The 17,287-nt window shown below is 45.9% G+C and overlaps 1 protein-coding gene across 1 annotated transcript; it reads right to left on the reverse strand.

The window, feature by feature from the left end:
* Positions 1-634: 634 nt before the first annotated feature.
* On the reverse strand, positions 635-17,257 carry Ddx25 (DEAD box helicase 25). The gene is made up of 12 exons (NM_013932.4): positions 17,125-17,257; positions 16,472-16,538; positions 16,169-16,216; positions 15,553-15,688; positions 13,304-13,396; positions 13,094-13,196; positions 11,624-11,738; positions 10,072-10,249; positions 5,568-5,805; positions 4,601-4,763; positions 2,385-2,573; positions 635-846 (listed from the first exon to the last, which is right to left on the reverse strand). The coding sequence occupies exons 1-12, from the start codon at positions 17,185-17,187 to the stop codon at positions 785-787; spliced, it is 1,455 nt and encodes a 484-aa protein (NP_038960.2). The 5' UTR covers positions 17,188-17,257; the 3' UTR covers positions 635-784.
* Positions 17,258-17,287: the final 30 nt, after the last annotated feature.

The raw sequence follows: 17,287 nt of genomic DNA on the forward strand, positions 1-17,287 counted from the left end.
TCTGGACAGTCCTGTTCTACTAGGTCTGGCCTTTCCATGAGTGCTGGGGATGTGAACTCAGACACTCATGCTCACACAGCCACTGGGCCGTCTCCCCAGGTCCCGCCTTGTTGTTTTCAAAGACTTCATTGCTCACTTTTTGTAAATATCTAGAATAAAGCCACATTTTTAAAGTCCATGAGATAACATGACAGAATAGATCTTTTCTAATCTGAAGATAGTAGCAAGCAGGAGAAGAAAATACTTATAAGTTCTAGATGTCACCTGGAATATTAAAAGACAAAATGTTCTCTCCAGAAGTTTTAAAGTATTCTTTCGTCTGAGAGCATGGGGGTGGGAATGGGGAAATGAATATGCAGAGAGGGCACTCTGTGAGTGAGGCCTGAAAATGGATAGCTTTTCTAGCCTGCCAGCTTAAATTCTAAAAATTGATGGCGTTCTACTGCCCCCTCGTGGCCAGGTTCATGACTAGGCATGGTCTACACAGCGTATAGACTAAACAGAAAGCCCTGTGAGCAAGTCGCCCAGGGAACATCACATGGTTACCTCTAAACAGGCTAGAAGGAATCTTGCACTCTCATTTAAAAGGATCTCATGCTAGGAATCAGCTTAGTTTCAAAGAGCCCTCAGGTCTCGGGTGAAGAGAGTCATGGCATTTATTTTTTATCTGTGACAGTTTCACCTTGACAGAGTCTCAACATAGAAAATTATCTTCAAACTCTGCTGAAACATTCTCACGTAAACTAGCCCACAAACAACGAAGGCCTCTCTTCTCTCTCTCTCTTCAATATTCGATCTTCTCAATCTCATCCATGTCTTCTGGGTCAAGCTGCTTAATATTGCTATCTGAAAGAATGAAAGAGAAAGGGACCAGGGTTATCCCAGGTGGTTCATTCTGGCCAGTGATAAGTTTCTGCAGAGACTGACACCTTTGAAAATACACGTTCTTAAGCAGAGTGCAGTGGTGCACGTCTTTAATCCCAGCACGGAGGAGGCAGAGGCAGGTGGATCTCTGTGAGTTTCTCAGAGGTGTGATCTCTGTGAGTTTCTCTGAGGTGTGATCTCTGTGAGTTTCTCAGAGGTGTGATCTCTGTGAGTTTCTCAGAGGTGTGATCTCTGTGAGTTTCTCAGAGGTGTGATCTCTGTGAGTTTCTCAGAGGTGTGATCTCTGGTCTACACAGAGCGCGTTCCAGGACAGCCTGGGCTACACAGAGAAACCCCATCTAAGAGAAAAAAAAGAAGAAGAAGAAGAAGAAGAAGAAGAAGAAGAAGAAGAAGAAGAGCTCCTGAGAATTTTGTATAGAAAGCCAAAGATAAGTAAGGGATTCTTGCCAAATAGCTGACCCACACACATGCAAACAGCATCAAGTGGACTGGGTCCAGCATGCACATACCTAAACACCTTGTGCAAAAGACGGGCTCAGTGAGAAAAGCTGCGGAGGACCAAGCCTGTTCACTGTACTTACTTCCCAAGAGCTTCGCACAGCAGCGGAGGACCAAGCCTGCTCACTGTTCTTATTCTGAAGAGCTTGGCACAGCAGCAGTGGCCCTCATGGGTGCTTCTCATCCCACCACCCAGGTGGCTTAAGATGGGGAGCCTAGGCAACTCTTTGAAGGGTCAGCGGAATATGCAGCAGTCAGCCTGAAACCTTTACAAATTCCGATCCAAATGTTCTGTGAGTTCCCTTCCTGGGGAGCATATCCACTGGTTCCAACAGAGTTCCATCCAAGAAGATGGTGCTGATGCCTCTTTGCCATGCTCCCCGCCTACATCTGTGCTCTCTTGGGCTTGGGGTAACTTTTTGTTCTGTTTTCTTTCAATGCAGAGTCTCACTATGTAGCTCTGCCTGTCTTTGAACTCACAGAGATCCTCCTGCCTCCGCCTCTTGAGTGCCCTTACTTAAAGCATGTGCCATTACACTTGGCTTTTGAAAGTATGCACAGGGGAGGAGGCAGAGTTTTTGGGTGGTGAAAATCTTAAGGTTCCCACGTGTGGATTCTGCCAGTTTGGGGCCCCAAACTAGCTGAGCCTGCTTCTTTAGGTGTGGGGCTGGAAAGGGGTTGCAGAGCTCACAAGTCAGGCCTGTCCTGTCTGAGAGGGTGAACAAAAGAGGAAGTTGGGACACAATAAATCCTACTTTGTGGTACCACTCACTCTATAGCGTAAAATTCTACAGACAGCAGAATGAGCTTCTGTGAATTCTACTTGACACGGACCTTCTACGTAACAAGCATAAAGGAATTACATAATCGCTTGGCCTATGTTATGACTTGGATCCTATGAATTAGAAGCTTTCCCTCATGGCTTCTGCGTCACACAACCCCTCAGTGTCCACACAGACCCTGAGCTCCTCCTACTGGGAATGGGAACACCTGCTACTTACTGAAGTGGTCTTGTATTTTCATAAGCAGGGGCAGCTTATCCACTTCAATCATGTTGAAGGCGAGACCTTTTTTCCCAAAGCGTCCCGTCCGCCCTATACGGTGGAGGTAGGTCTCATAGTCTGGCTCTTCTGATTGGTTTACAGGGAGGTCAAAGTTCACGACGATGGTGACCTGCTTCACATCAATCCCTAGGGGGGAAAGACACCGTAATGTCTTACAATGTCTCCTTCAGGACAAATCCACCAAGAACTGTATTTGCCAAAGGAATTCTTGCTTGTAGAAAAAAACTGGAAATCAAAACTGGTTTTATGTCATAAAATATGTCAGTTTGCTTACACACCGTGATGTCTGTGATGCTGCTAAGACTGTTAATAAAGGCTAATTCTGCAGAAGTCTAAATAGGTACAAAGCATGTATATGTTTAAGTGAGTGGGGACGGAGGACAGAAAAGGGGGCCCTCACCAAGCCTACAGGGCCAAGCTCTTCCCTACGTCAGTGGGGCTCAGCCATAGGTCCAGGGTCTTCTTACCCATTTCAGGGTGTAGCTCCACTCCCTCCCATGGCTATGTTTTCTCATCAGGTCTTTTATTTTTTAAATCTCTTGCATCAACCGTTACAACTTCTGGAATGTCTTTGCCTCTATCTCTTCCCCCACTCCTCTAAATGTCTCACGGGATGGTCACCACAGCTCAGAGCCTAGGTTCCTCAAGGCCTCAGACCACCTCTGGGCTCACTTCTTCATGTTCGTTACCAGGGCTCGTCACTTTCCTACCAACTGAACTTCTCCCCTGGCTAGTGATGTGGCCCAGTGGTCAAGTGCCCACCTAGCAAGCACAAGGCCCTGGGTTTGACCCCCAGCATAAATCAAAACCAAACCAACCAAACCCCCAACAAAACAACAGCAGCAGCAGCAGCAGCAACAACAACAACAACACCCTGAACTGTTTTCCTCCCTTCAATACCTTTCCACCTGGTGCCGCCTAGGAGACCTCTTTGCTCTCTGGGCTGTCCGTCCCCACACTGATGGCTGCCCACAGAATGATCTTGCCCTCTTTATGCTGAGCCTTAGCCCCATCCCTTTCACTCTAGGGCCTGAGGTTGTTCTGTCCAGAAAGGAAACCATAAAACTTTATATAGCCATTCACATTTAAATTAGTCAAGTAAAAAAAATTCAGTTCCTCAGCCATTCTATGGCTGTTTCAAATGGTCAAGAGCTGATACGGTTAACAGCCACCATCTGGACTGCACAGAGTCCCTTTGGATAGCTCAGGCAAGAAGTTCAGCCAAGGGTCATGGGCTTCACCCTTTTTCAGGCAGGCTATGCTTCCAAAAGTCAAAGGCTGAACCTACTGTGAATACAGCAGCCCTTCGTTCTGCTTGTTAAACTCCCAGTGACCTAGAGAACATGGTTTGAGTATAGGGTCCAAGCAAGGATGTAGGAAGGATGAAGAGACAGCCAGTCCCCTCTCTCCATCCACACACTCCCCATCTCACAGCTGTAGATTTAAAACTTGAATCTTCGAGATACACCTGTGATACTAATAATGTTGATGTTATTCATGAACTGCAAATTAAAACCACGTGGAGATACTATACATGTCCATCTGAATGGATGAAATAAGGAACCGACACGCTTAGTGAGTGACAGGGACATGGGACAACAGCTATGGGAGAGCACAGGGGCTGAGACATAGTCAAGGGCTGTGCAGTTTCTTAGAAGGCTGTCCCAGTGCTGGGTATTTACCCAAGAGAAAAGAAAGCATGCGGACACGGGGCCCGCACGTGTGTTTCTTGTATGCATGCATTCAGAGTTAGCCACGAGTGGCAAGCAACTCCAACAGTCACCTGGTAAATGACTGAACTATCAATGGGATGCTATTTTCAATAAAAAGGAACAAACTACTGTTCTGCATAGCACACAAAGCTGGAGGAATTCAGCAGCATCATATCAGGTGAAGAAGTCAGATACAAAGGCTATATACACTGTCTGCTTCAATTTAGGTGCAGCCTGGAAGAGACAAAAGCACACCCTGAAATCTCGTCTGCAGTTGCCAGGGGCTATGCCCTGGGAGGAGGCTGACTGCAGAGAAAGGTAAGACAAGGGTGGAGAGGTGGCAGGGTTCTGATTACAGCGGTGGTCGCATGGCTGTGCATGTCAGTCAACTCTAAGGTGCTTCGCGCATACAGTTCACAGCAACGCCCAGCTTTGACATACCTCGAGCACAGACATTGGTCGTTATGAGAACCTTCTCTTTGCCATCTCGGAATCTCTGAATGATGGAAGCTCGCTGCTCCACTGTGAGTTCCCCACTTAGCAGGGACACCTGGTGGCCATCCTGCATCATCTCCACAGTCAGCCACTTGGCATTTCGACGTGTCTATGAGAGAGAATAGCGATGGTCAAACCCCAACTGGCTATTCCTGTTATGCTTGTGGGTGCAAGGTGAAAGCCATAGAAGAATCTTGCTTCCTTCCTCCCTCAGCCTTCTAAGAAGCCTTGGCCTTCTCTTCCACAAGCTGATGACAAAACCAAGCCAACAAACAGTGCAAGAGTTCTTTGCAGGAGCCATCTGACTGATATCTCTATCTACACAATTAAACAGCTACCCAACTTCCTGCTCCTCCTCCTCTTCCACCTCCTCCTCCTCATTTTTGTTAAAATGACCAAAAAGAAAACAATTCTATAGCTAAGGATCTTGCCCAGTTTACATGGCTATCCTGGAGCAGAGCTGACCTTGTTTTTATTCTACAAAGGATTTTGGTTCTGTGAGCATGCCAGCAGATGCCAGTCTAGTGCAGGGACATGTCTCAAGATCCTGCTCATAAGGCTCACTTAGAATGTTCAGGTGTTAGGGACAAAAAATAAAACATAACATGAAACATGTCAACAAAAAGCAAAGCACAACACCTCCCATACCCACATAAAATAACACAGTAGGATGTCAGTGTTAAGCAACATCCAGTAAACCTTCTGATAGGAGCAGAGGAAGCTTATTCAACATCAACTTAGGGTCCTATTCCACCTTCTCAGTCCTAAGTTTTACCCCTAAACTGGATTTCTATTCAGAGTTGTCTAAGGATTAAACTGAACACAGTGCCTGGCTGGAAGGCATTTATTAATAGGATAGACTCCCACTTGTATGGACCTCTGTCTGTGGCAAGGACACAGGCAGCAGGCTTACCTGGCAGAAGATAATGGCTTGGCCAATGGTGATGCCACCGTAGATGTTACAGAGGGCTTGGTATTTGCCTTTCCTGTTCTCACACAACACGTAATACTGCCGGATGTTGTTCAGGGTCAGTTCCTCTTTTCGCAACTTGATAACATTGGGGTCAGGAATGATTCGTTCAGCAAACTGCCACACAGAGTCCTCAAAGGTTGCCGAAAAGAGGAGCATCTGGCATTCAGAGGGTAAAGCTCTGAAAGAGAAAGGAAGATGGCTGTCACCCAGCTACCAGACAGTCGCTCTCCAGGCACTGCCACCAGCTGCTCTGTGGACACGCAGGGCTGTATGCTGTGATCAGCTCCACATTCATGCAAAACGTCAAACATCCTGCCAACTGCCCTGGATGTCAATCTCAGAGCAAAGCGTAGGTAAACGTTCTGGAAGGTCAGCAGCCATTCATGTTAATCTCCTTCTACTGTAGGATTCGGCGACCTCACACTGGATATACATCTACACAGAATGAAAAGAACCACTGATTTGTTTTAGCCAAAAGAAAGGAAAATGGGTTTGGGGGTGTTGAACAACCAACATAAATACTCTACTCATCATACAGTATTGTCATGAGAAGAACGTACAAGGGACCTATTCAGAAGCCCCCCCTTGACTTTCAAGCCTTTCACTCTATGCCGGACCTCACTAACTTACTGGTTAGAAGATGGCAAAAGGGGAGTCACCCTTGACTGGCCATAAGGAAGTTGGATCCCTTATATCTCGCAGCTAAGCACACACTACCAGGAGACTAGTGCAGAAGTTCCAGAGTTGGAGCTCTGAGCCTTAATGGTAGGGTGGAGATAAATCACGTGGCCGAAGGGAAAATGTGCCTACTTCCTGGCAGCCTCTCCTCACCCAAGGCGGTCAGCAGCCAAGCTCTACTCCCTGGAAGGGAATCAGACATCACACGGTACTACTGTCCCTTATAACAACCACCCTAGAGTAAAGCTTCCAAGTTAGGCATACACTGAGCGGATTACTGGATTTTAGTCCCTCAGATTATGAAAGAATAGGCAAGTACTGCCAGACAGAGAGAAGAAAGTGCCACCTTTTATGAAATACAGATATAGCAAACAAACAAAACAGGAGAGCTGGCCAATTCAGAGATGATGTTGAAAATGGGGTTGGGGGGGGTGGGTAGGTAGGCCAAATCAAAACAGCAACAACACTATCCTGCAAAAATACTGAAATTAGTACCCTAAGAAGAAGGTGGGTGTTGTATCTGTAACACAAAGAAAGGAAATACTGGAAAAGAAACAACCAGAAAACACTGCCAGTACAGTAAAAAGAAAGAAAAAGAAAGGCTAAAGAAAAAGAAGGCTAAAGGCCTCCATTTAGCTCCAGACAGAAGGAGATGCACAACAGAGCACAGATAAACACAGGCCCTGGATGAAGTGTTTAGGACCATGCACTCTGGACAGGGATGTAAGAGGCCAATGTAGAGACAGACTTCTAAGTTGAGGGAGAGAGAGAGACGATGCTTCCGGGTTTCTACATTTGGCTTCCTCAAGAGCCCAGTGCTGAGGTAAAAGCGTAGTCTCTCAAGTACCTCAGCACAGCACCCAAATGAGCATGCGCCACTGTGCTGTCCCTGGGGTCAGCCTCCATGACACGGAGTGGCTGTAACTCAGGTTAACAATAGAGTTCCTTGAACTGTGGGCAGTGTGGCTGTGTGTGACTGAATGTGGGGGTTGTGACACAGTCTGCAATTCAGTAAAAGGTGTGAGTGGCTAATGACCAACAATTAATCCAAAATCAAACATGTAAGGAACCTAAGGTGTTTCCAGCGGAACCTGCCTGTGTTGAGTAGTGTGACTTCATTGTAGTCCTGTTTCCGAGCACGTGGAACGTGCACTTTGTGCTGTGTGTACCGTGCCACTGAAGCCATACAAAACGCCTACACATGCTACTTGAGAGGCTCGGCTAGAACCGGTCACCACTGTAGGCTTATGAGCTCCCTTACAGAGCTTTCTGCTCTTAAAGGAACACCGCTTAGCATGTTCTTATCAAATTAGTATCTTGTAACTGTTGTGCTCTTTCATTTAAAAACTGCTGAGTTGTTGATTTGAGTTTCATAAAAAAAATCATTCTAGCAATTTCCAAAATGGTATGAGACATATTCCTGCTATCTGTATTACACAATTATGCAAAGTGGTACTCCTAGCACTAGCAATTAAAAAAAGAATCAATCAATTCCAGAAAGTATTGAATATACTGTTGCAGGCAAGATTTAATTCTTGCTATAAAGGTAGGAGGCATGTCCATCTCATCATTATGCAAATTATCTCAATGCATACTAACAAACTGTCTTAAAATAAATCTGTTTATGATTCATTCTCAGTAAATACTTGATATGCATACTTATGGCATATACCTAAATATCTGGGGGTCATGTAAAAATTTCTTGAGTGAAAACCAGTCCCTGATGTGTTTAGATAAAGAGAGGGGGAATATGTTTGGTGGATATGTGGTGAGGGGTGGAGAAGGGGGTGGCCTCTGTGGGCCCATGCTGGGGTATCCCTTACCCCTGAGGAACCAGCCACATGATGGTATAGTATAGAATAGAGTTTATTCAAGGCATGGTGAGGGGAGTCAAGAGGGTAGTAGAGGCAGAGAAAGGGAGAGACAGAGACAGAGAGACAGAAAGAGAAGAGAGGGAGAGGGAGAGAGAGAGGGGGGGAGGAAGAGAGAGAGAAGTAGAGGACTAGAGGAGCAGAAGCCGGCCATGAGCACGTGGAGAGAGAGAGGGGGACAAGGGACAAGAAGGATGGAGCAGGAGCAGGAAGGCAAGAGCAAGAGAGTGGAGAGGGCTTTTACTTCATCCTATTACATTTTAGTTTTCCCTGTTTGGTTGCTATCACTTGGAAGCCGGTTCTTTTCTGATGAGACAGAAAGGGAGTAGACTGGGAGGGGCAGGGGAGCTGGGAAGGCTAGAGGGACGGAAAACTGCCCTCAGGATAGATTGTATGAGAAAAGAATCTATTTTGAATAAAAGGAAAAAAAGAGACCTGTTTTATAAATCTAAATAAAATGTCCTTTGAATGCAGAAGTGCTGTTAACACATGACACAGGTCTTTCAGTGAAAGCTGACTGTTTCAAATCTATACTAATCAATTTAGTTTAGACCATGCTTCAGACAGACATGTGTATCTCATGCGTGTTCCAGCAACAAACACATGCTCCTGGCAAGCGTGTTGGTTCATGCCTGGAATCTTAAGCCTTTAGGAGGCCGAGGTCTGAATGGGAAAAGGCAATAATCAACTCTAGAGGAAAAGTGTGTAATAAACACAAAACAATCACACTACACTGCTTGGCCCAGAAGCGAACAGTGTTTGTGTGTGTGTGTGAGGGTGGGGGGGGGGTGGGGGGGTGCTTGCACACACGTGCGCGTATACTCAGGATGATAGGACCAGTATCTGTACAATCGAACTCTTATGATTTAAGCACTGAGAGGAGACAGAGGGAGTGGGTAAAGGAACTCAGGCCTACTTTCTACACTGGGAAGGCAGGGTACAGCAATGTGTGCATATTTTCTAAGACATGAAGGTCAGCATCAGAAAAAGAGAGGCATGCTCTTGGGAATGGGCAGGCAGGGGGTTACTGTTCTTCATTATAAGCCTTTCATTACTACTGAATTTCATGTGGAGTAAATACTACTTTATTTATTTATTTTTTTAAAAAAAAGAAAGAAAGAAAAAGAAAAAAAAAAAGCAATGCAGACTGCTAACTTCCCTCCCCAACCCCCATTCAGTGAGTATGAGGAGGGGCCCAAAAATGTTATCTGAAGACCTTTGGGCGGTTTGAATAGAGAAACCTGGGGAACTGCTAAGATTTACTCACAGATTAGAAGCAGAGACAGGCCCAGACCTGCGCAATAACACCGTGTTTCCAGTCTACCCCATTAGCCATCACTGTCCCAAGGCAGCTGTGATGGTTTACATATGCTCGGCCCAGAGAGTGGCACTATTAGAAGGTGTGGCCCTGTTGGAGTCACTGTGAGTGTGGGCTCTAAGACCCTCATCCTAGCTGCCTGGAAGTCAGTGTTCTGCTAGCAGCCTTCAACTCCTCCTGCACCATGCCTGCCTGGATGCTGCCATGCTCTTGACTTGGAGATAATGGACTGAATCTCTGAACCTGTAAGCCAGCCCCAGTTAAATGTTGTCCTTATATGAGTTGTCTTAATTGTGGTTCTGTCCACAGCAGTAAAACCCTGACTAAGACAGCAGCCTTCAGTGGGTATCTTCTAGGATCCGCCTGGGCTATAAACCATGATTGGCAAAGCCTGATGCGACCAAGAACACACATTTCCCCTGGAAGCCTGCACTGCAAATGTAAAGCCAAGAGGCAGGAATCACAGTAGTCTGAAGGACCCCTGAGCTGGTGAAAGGAATGACTGCACACAGTCAATCTGGAGGTGAGCATGGCAGGAAGTCAAGCAGGGAATGCAATTGGGACGAGCGGACCAAACCTTTGGATACGGATGCTCTGATCGGAGAATCCTTGGGTGTCAATCATCACATCTGCTTCATCCAGGACAAACACACGGATCTTTGTCAAATCAATCAGTTTTCGCTTGAAACACCAATCTAGGACAGTCCCAGGAGTACCAATAATAATCTGTTTGGTGACTTCGGTGCCCCTTGGAACTGTGGAGAAAAGGGTTTTAAGTCTCCTGTAGATATAAACAGACCTACTCACTCTAATGGGACACAAGCCAGGGTGACATGACATATTTCTTGGTGACAAGAACATAGTACAGTATCATTTTTTTTTTTTTTTTGGTTTTTTAGAGACAGGGTTTCTCTGTGTAGCCTTGGCTGTCCTGGAACTCACTCTGTAGACCAGGCTTGCCTTGAACTCAGAAATCTGCCTGCCTCTGCCTCCCAAGTGCTGGGATTAAAGGTGTGTGCCACCACTGCCCGGCCAGTATCATTTTTCAAAGTGCAAACCCTGAGGGTCATGGGTGTATTTAGAGTCTACAGAATTTTAGTATAGATCCCAGAGTTCTAGGTTTATGGTAATAATAGCCTTATATATATATTTGATTGTACTCTCTGTGCTCTTTAAAAAACTATGCTTGGAGAAACTGATATTATTGGCATCCTATGGCCCAGATACTTACATAAGTTTAAGACCAGACTGGGCAACACAGTGAGACACTGTCTAAAACAAACAAACAAACAAACCAAACAAACAAAATCACATCCGGCATTTCTATTGGCCAGTGGAAACAACGGCATAGTGGTGAAACTGGTTAGGGGTGGGAGCACAGGCAGGGAATGCTGGCTACTTTGGAGACTGGCAGGAGGGGTGAAGTTCATGGCCAGCGTGCTCTACTGCATGAGCCGAGAGACTGGGCTCAGTTTGAGCGGGATAAGTGAAGATTGGGAACACTCACCTACCTGGCACAAGGACCTAGTGTTTGTCTCCCATTCCTCCCCACCCCTCACCGGAGCATAAAACCTTCCAAACTGCACAGCTCTTCTAAATGGGAAACAACAAAAATGCTCAGTAATAGGCCAGCTGTGAAAACCATGGGATGCTGAGAAGCTGCTCAGAGGGTGGTGTGACATGCTTCCAGTTGTGAGCTCTCCATGAAACACATGTGCAGAGAAGCATCTGCAAGAGTTCAAAGAAGAGCAAAGACTGGCCTGGCCTTCTCTGGAAGGCAAACTTCCCTTCTTCTATCCTCCCAGCCTTTAAAATTTCATTTTTCCATGATAAGCATGTAATACTCTAATGGGAAAAAAAAAACCAAATAAAACTTGTTTGGCACAAAACTGCCAAGTCTCAAATAGCAGACTATAAAAAAAGACATCTTCTTACAAAGTGTGGAAATAATGTACTGTCTGCTGTGTCCTCATTATATTCCGGGCTGCGCCAGTGTTTAAGCCTGGGCCACTTCATTTACTAATATTTCCCCCCTTTTAGAGATGAGAAAGCAAGAGAAGTTGCAACCGCTTTGCTAGGTGTGAAGCCAGGATTTAACAGACAGCCAAGACGGGCAGACTGGAACATACTTCGGTTTCCTCGAATGGCATACATCACTTCAACATCCACGCAGAACTTGCCCATCCTTTCAACCACACGACCGGTCTGCAGAGCCAGTTCATAGGTAGGAGCCAGGCAGAGGCACTGCGAGATGGAAGAGGGGAGGAGGAGGAGGAAGGTTCATACAAGCCACTGTTCAAACCTGAAATCAATTAAATGCTGTACAGGAGGAGGCATACAAACAACACTGATGATTTCAGCAGAGCAAAACATTTTAATTTGAATATAATTTGGCAGACAGAGAGATGGGAGGTGCTGAAGGACTAAGAAACAGTTACTTTATTTAGGCTCCACAGAAGCACATATTGCTGCTCTCTGTCCTTTGATGGGATATGAGGAGGGCAAGATAAATCACGGCTGGTACAGTACACTACCCATCACACCTTGCTTGCTGTTAAGCGTCTGCCAGCTTCCAGCATGCTCTGCTTAAACCACATTATGAATTTAGGATCCTGCTAGAATGACATCCTGTCCCCCCCCCCAACCCGGCCATCTCCCATCGAAGTGATGATGCTGATGGAAGAAACTCGTGATATTTAATGCATCATGTGCAGGATCTGTGGTAGAAGAGGCCACTACAAAAGCGCTAAAAATAGTTTCCACACATTTTCAGCACACATGGGCTCCAGCACGGCTCTCTCGAATAGTTTTGATCGACAGCACACTTTAAATATACATTTCAGTAGCCTTATCTGGAAAGTACACTTTTTGTGCTTGGTCTCTGCCATATGCATCTACAGTTTATGGGAGTCACCGGAAGCTTCTTGAGGAAGCCTTTTTTTTTCTTTTTCTTTTCTTTTTTTTTTTTTTTTTTGGCACATGTGGGAAATCAGCCTGTGAAAGAACTTGATGAGTGCCCTTTGTAGGGAACAGGGAACGAGTACCGGATTGTTTTTATGTAAAGAAATGAGGCCAGGAGAACGCTGAGCTGGGTGCCTTGACCAGCTACTCTGTGTGACTGCAGGAAGATACTCTTCTCCCCAAGAGGCTTTGAGAAAGGAGTGGGGTGCACTGGATGCCCTTCTTGCCCTACAACTAAGCAGCCATCCTCACTATACGCTTATTTATCCCAAACACAGCGCTGAAAATCTATGTGGCTTCTCTGAATCCATATACTGACCTTAGGAGCAAGAGCATTCACTCACTCACGCCTTTGGAGTGCTGTCTTTACAGAGAGGAAACTGACTCAGAGGTTTACTAACTTGCCCCTGACACTCAGCCAGGTGGGCAGTGGTGGCAAGGCTGGGATTGGAGGCAGCTAGACCCTGGCCAGTGCTGGGCACCACTATCCCATATCCTACCCAGAGCTCTAGGAGTTTATGAAGGAAGGCCGAGTCTACATTTCACTGCAGTAATCATATATCTGCAGAAGGACCAGGCATTGCTTAAACATGACTGCCATTGCAGTTACAATAATTTCCACCGCAGCCCTTCCTTACCTGTGGAAACAGTTCCAAGGCATTCACTCGGCTTAGCATTGCTAAGACAAAGGCAGCAGTTTTTCCTGTGCCGGACTGGCTCTGTGCTATGAGGTTCTGGGGACTGTGAAAAAAGAAGACAACCGGGCATAAACAGAATACAAGCTCCTGGGCATAAACAGAAGAAACCAAAACCAAGCGACTTGAAAGACCACTACCCTGTAAACTCACGGGTGTGCTAGCATCATGGGGAGGGCCATCTCTTGGATTTTGGATGGTCGGTTAAATCCCATTGCATAAATCCCTTTTAGTAATTCTTCTTTTCTATAAAACAGACAGACAGACCGACAGACCCGACAGACAGACAGATAAACAGAATTAATTCTCAAATTCGTCACAAACCCTCTGCTGGATGGTAGCCTCATTAATATGCATACAGAAATGCATACTTGAAAGGTGCACCTCTGAGGTGCCATTTGCAATTGAGCGTTGTTAGTTGTCTCAGCCACAGTGTTTGACACTTAGGGATTTATTTTAGCTCATGGTTTACGGAGGGGCAAAGTCCATTATGGAGGGGAGAGCGTGTTGGTGAGCATGTAAAGTTGCTGGTCTCATTGTGCCTGTGGTCAGAAAACAGAGATTGACTCTGCTCCGTTCAGCTGGCTTTCTCCTTTCCTGTGTTTTACTCAGACGAAGCCCCCAGCCCATGACAGTGCCAGCCCCATGCAGGACGTTCTTTCCTTCTCGCCTAAACCTCACTGCAAACACCTCAGACACATACCTGGGTGTGACCTGGGTCATTTCAAATCCAGTCAAGGCAATAAAGATTAACGTCCTATAAGCACTGGAAGTCATACTTAGAAATACATTATTTATACATCAACCCTACTCCCAACTATATACAGTCATGCCTCTAAGTTGGACTACTAAAATAATAAACTAGGCTAGAAGCCTGGGTCAAGGGAAGGAGTAAGGGGTGAAAGCCAAACGTTCTGTTAGATGGTTGGCGGGGGTTGGGGGGGGGGAGAGGATTCTTCTGATGAAAGGAACATATCCATTTACAGCAAGTGTTATTTTCCCACAAAACTGGGACACCAAGTGGCAGTTGTGGTTTAATTCCTTTTTATGAATGACAGAAATTTTCAGAAAAGAAAAGGATGATTGAGGCGACTCTTATGGTTTCTTTTTGACTCCATACCCTATAATCCCATATTGCTGATGCAGGAACTTTAAAATGCATTTTTCCTGTACTCCTCTGCAAAATGTCCGAATGCGCACAGCCCAAATGGGCTAGAACATTTACACCTTTCATGAGTCACTCATACATTTGGGTGTTCTTTTCTCATATTTTTCTTCTTCTTCCAATCAGGGTTTCTCTGTGTAGCCAGTCTGGCTGTCCTGAAACTGTCTCTGTAGACCAGGCTGGCCTTGAGCCCACAGAGATCACCTACTTTTGCCTTCCAAGTGTTGCAACCGAAGGAAAGCACCGCCATATGCCTGGCTACATTGGGTGTTCCTAATTTGCTATGTTATTTGTTGGATGACTGGCAACCCCGTCTTAATCACAGGCCTCTCTCTCACTTAGAAAGTGTCTGGGCACTGGGATGTTGGATCTTTTCCTTTATATAAGTTCCTATGCTACTATATCATTCTCTTGGAAACCAAATAGTGGGCGTTCCCGATTGAGAAGCTCGCAACAAAGGCCAAACAAGAATCAGAAATCCAATCCTCCATAATCAATGAAGACATCTTCCAGATTTATAAGCCATTTCTCTACTACAAAGCAAAAGTGTGTGCTAAGTAAGTATAAGTAACACTGAGTTACAGCCAAGCCCTGGGATGAGTGCCGCAGCGGCTGTCCACACTCACTCACAGGCTCATCATTCAAGCCAGTGGGCCTGAGGTATGGGCAAAAGGCTTGTCTAAAGTTGCCGTTTGGATAGTTGGCCAAGCTGCTACCTAGCCAGGTCCATTCTGCCTTCATACACGGCAGGCAACATAAGCCTGGTTTGGCCTCACATATCTGTGGCCTTTTGTTGTTGTTGTTAGAATATATTTTCTTCATGGCAATTTTAACCCTAGGGGATGAAAACTCATTTGAGAAAGTTACTCATTTTAATACCATTTGAAATAAAGTATGGTTAGAAAAGCAAAAGCTTATAACTTTTTAAGAAGTGCTAAGGGGATCATGCTCAGGCCATCAACGCCTGTGTCTGGATTCTGTCCTCGATTGGGTATCCCCAACTTCTGCAAGATTAAAATATTTTCTATCAAAAAGTGCTCAGGATACCTAGCCAACTTAGGTATCCGAGTATTCCCTGAGATATGTTTTAATTGCAATGTAAAACTATAGGATCTACTTTAATACGGCGTGCTAGGAAACGAAGGGGGGATGCTGATGGGTTTGGGTAACTAGCATGGTAGGCTGTTAATGTTTACTTGCATAAGCATCCACATACACTAAGAGCTAAGATACTCACAGCCGTAGCTCTTCAAAGGTTTTCACCGAGTAGAGTGGAGAGCTGGGATCCTTCTGTAAGACTTCCACTCGGTGGCTGGATTCTATTAAGGACTGACGGATTAGCTTGTTTAAGAGTGAATTGGCTGCCAAATCCACTAAAAAAAAAAAAAGGCAAAATCACAAGAGGACATCAAACCTCCCGGATGACAGCTAATTAACTGTTATCTCCTACTGAGCAACAGTACATATCAACCAACAGCAGCTTGTTCTCATCTTCCTGACAAAAGGAAGTCCGAGAAGGAATGCCACAGCACCGAGGATTCCCTCCTTTTACCAAGACCCAGTTTCTTATGCTCTGTTGTGCAAACCCTTGACCACGTGCAGACCGACATCTAATTGCAATATCTTCCTAGCCAAACCGAAAATTCTTAATCTACACCTTGCAGTTTTCATTTCAACGTAGTCTAAAGGAATGCACCCCCCTCCTAATTCAGTACTCCCCCCCCATAGTATTCATTCAAAAAGAAAACAAAGATAGTGCTTTCCCAAGGAAATTAATCCTTTTAGCACAGTCAAAGCGATGGTAAACCAAGCAGCAGAGCTAATAGGTACATTCAGTCGAGCTTGTCTCCTACCTACATCGTCTTCATCATCATCATCATCTTCCGTGTTAAGAGAGCCGTCTATGAGGGTAAAAGGGAAAATAAGAAGCATAAAGAAAAATGTTGAGTGGAAACATACAATGCATTCTCAGAACGTCTCACAGACGCTACAGTGTATGCAAACAGAGCCATCTCCTGCAAGAGTAAAGCGATGTGCCTGAGGAGGTGGAGGATTTTCAGTGGAGAGGAAGGAAGCCAAAGCTATTTCATGGCAGATACATGGGGAAAGCAAAGGTGTTAATTAAGCCAGTCTTGCTTTAGCCTAACAACACTCACCTATGTTTGGGACTGTGGTACTCCTAATACCACGAAGGTTCTTCCTGGGATGGACGAGATTTGAAAACTATTGAAAGGCACAAAATTCAACCAAGGTTAGGAAGCAGGACATCAAGCAAGAAGCATGGCGCTATCCTACAGCAAGGGGAGGGAAGACCACCTCAAACTGCTTCCTTTGCAATGTTAAGGGTTAATGATTTCATTATAAGAATCTGTGTAATTGTATGAATTCTCATATAATAGAATGGGGGCTTCCATAGTCTCTCTTTATAAGGGCTCTTAGTTTGAATATGGGCAGCATCTGGGTGATGGGTGGTTTACAACTACAAGGGGAAGGTGGCTATGAAGATGAGAAGCCTGCTAAATGGTCAAAACCAGGATAGGAGAAAACTCAGTACAGATAGGACTAGCAGCTGCGCACTCTCTCTGTATTTCCTGAGGGGGTCTCTGCCCTTTCAAATCAAAGGTCGGTCCTTTCTGGGAGTCTCCTTTTCTGTGGCCTTTCCAGCCCAGCCCCCCATCACTTGACACCCCCCATCACTTGACACCCCGCTCTAAACGCCGGCCGGGCGCTCCCCTTCCCAGGGGACTTCCCTCGGGAGTCCCTGTTCTAGCCCCCGCCCCTGGGCCCTCCCCTGCTCAGCGGCAGTTACGTGGCTGTTCAGCCGCTCGCTCTCCGCCGCCCCGGCGTCGCCTCCCCAAAGTAACGACGCCATAGCTGCGGTCTCCGCTCTCGCCCCTGGCACGTGCTGCCACCCCCGCGCGGGGCAGCGCCGGCTCGGCTCAGTGGCCAATGGTCAGGCTCCGGGACCGGCG

This window comes from Mus musculus, chromosome 9, assembly GCF_000001635.26.
Source record: "Mus musculus strain C57BL/6J chromosome 9, GRCm38.p6 C57BL/6J".
NCBI lineage: Eukaryota > Metazoa > Chordata > Mammalia > Rodentia > Muridae > Mus > Mus musculus.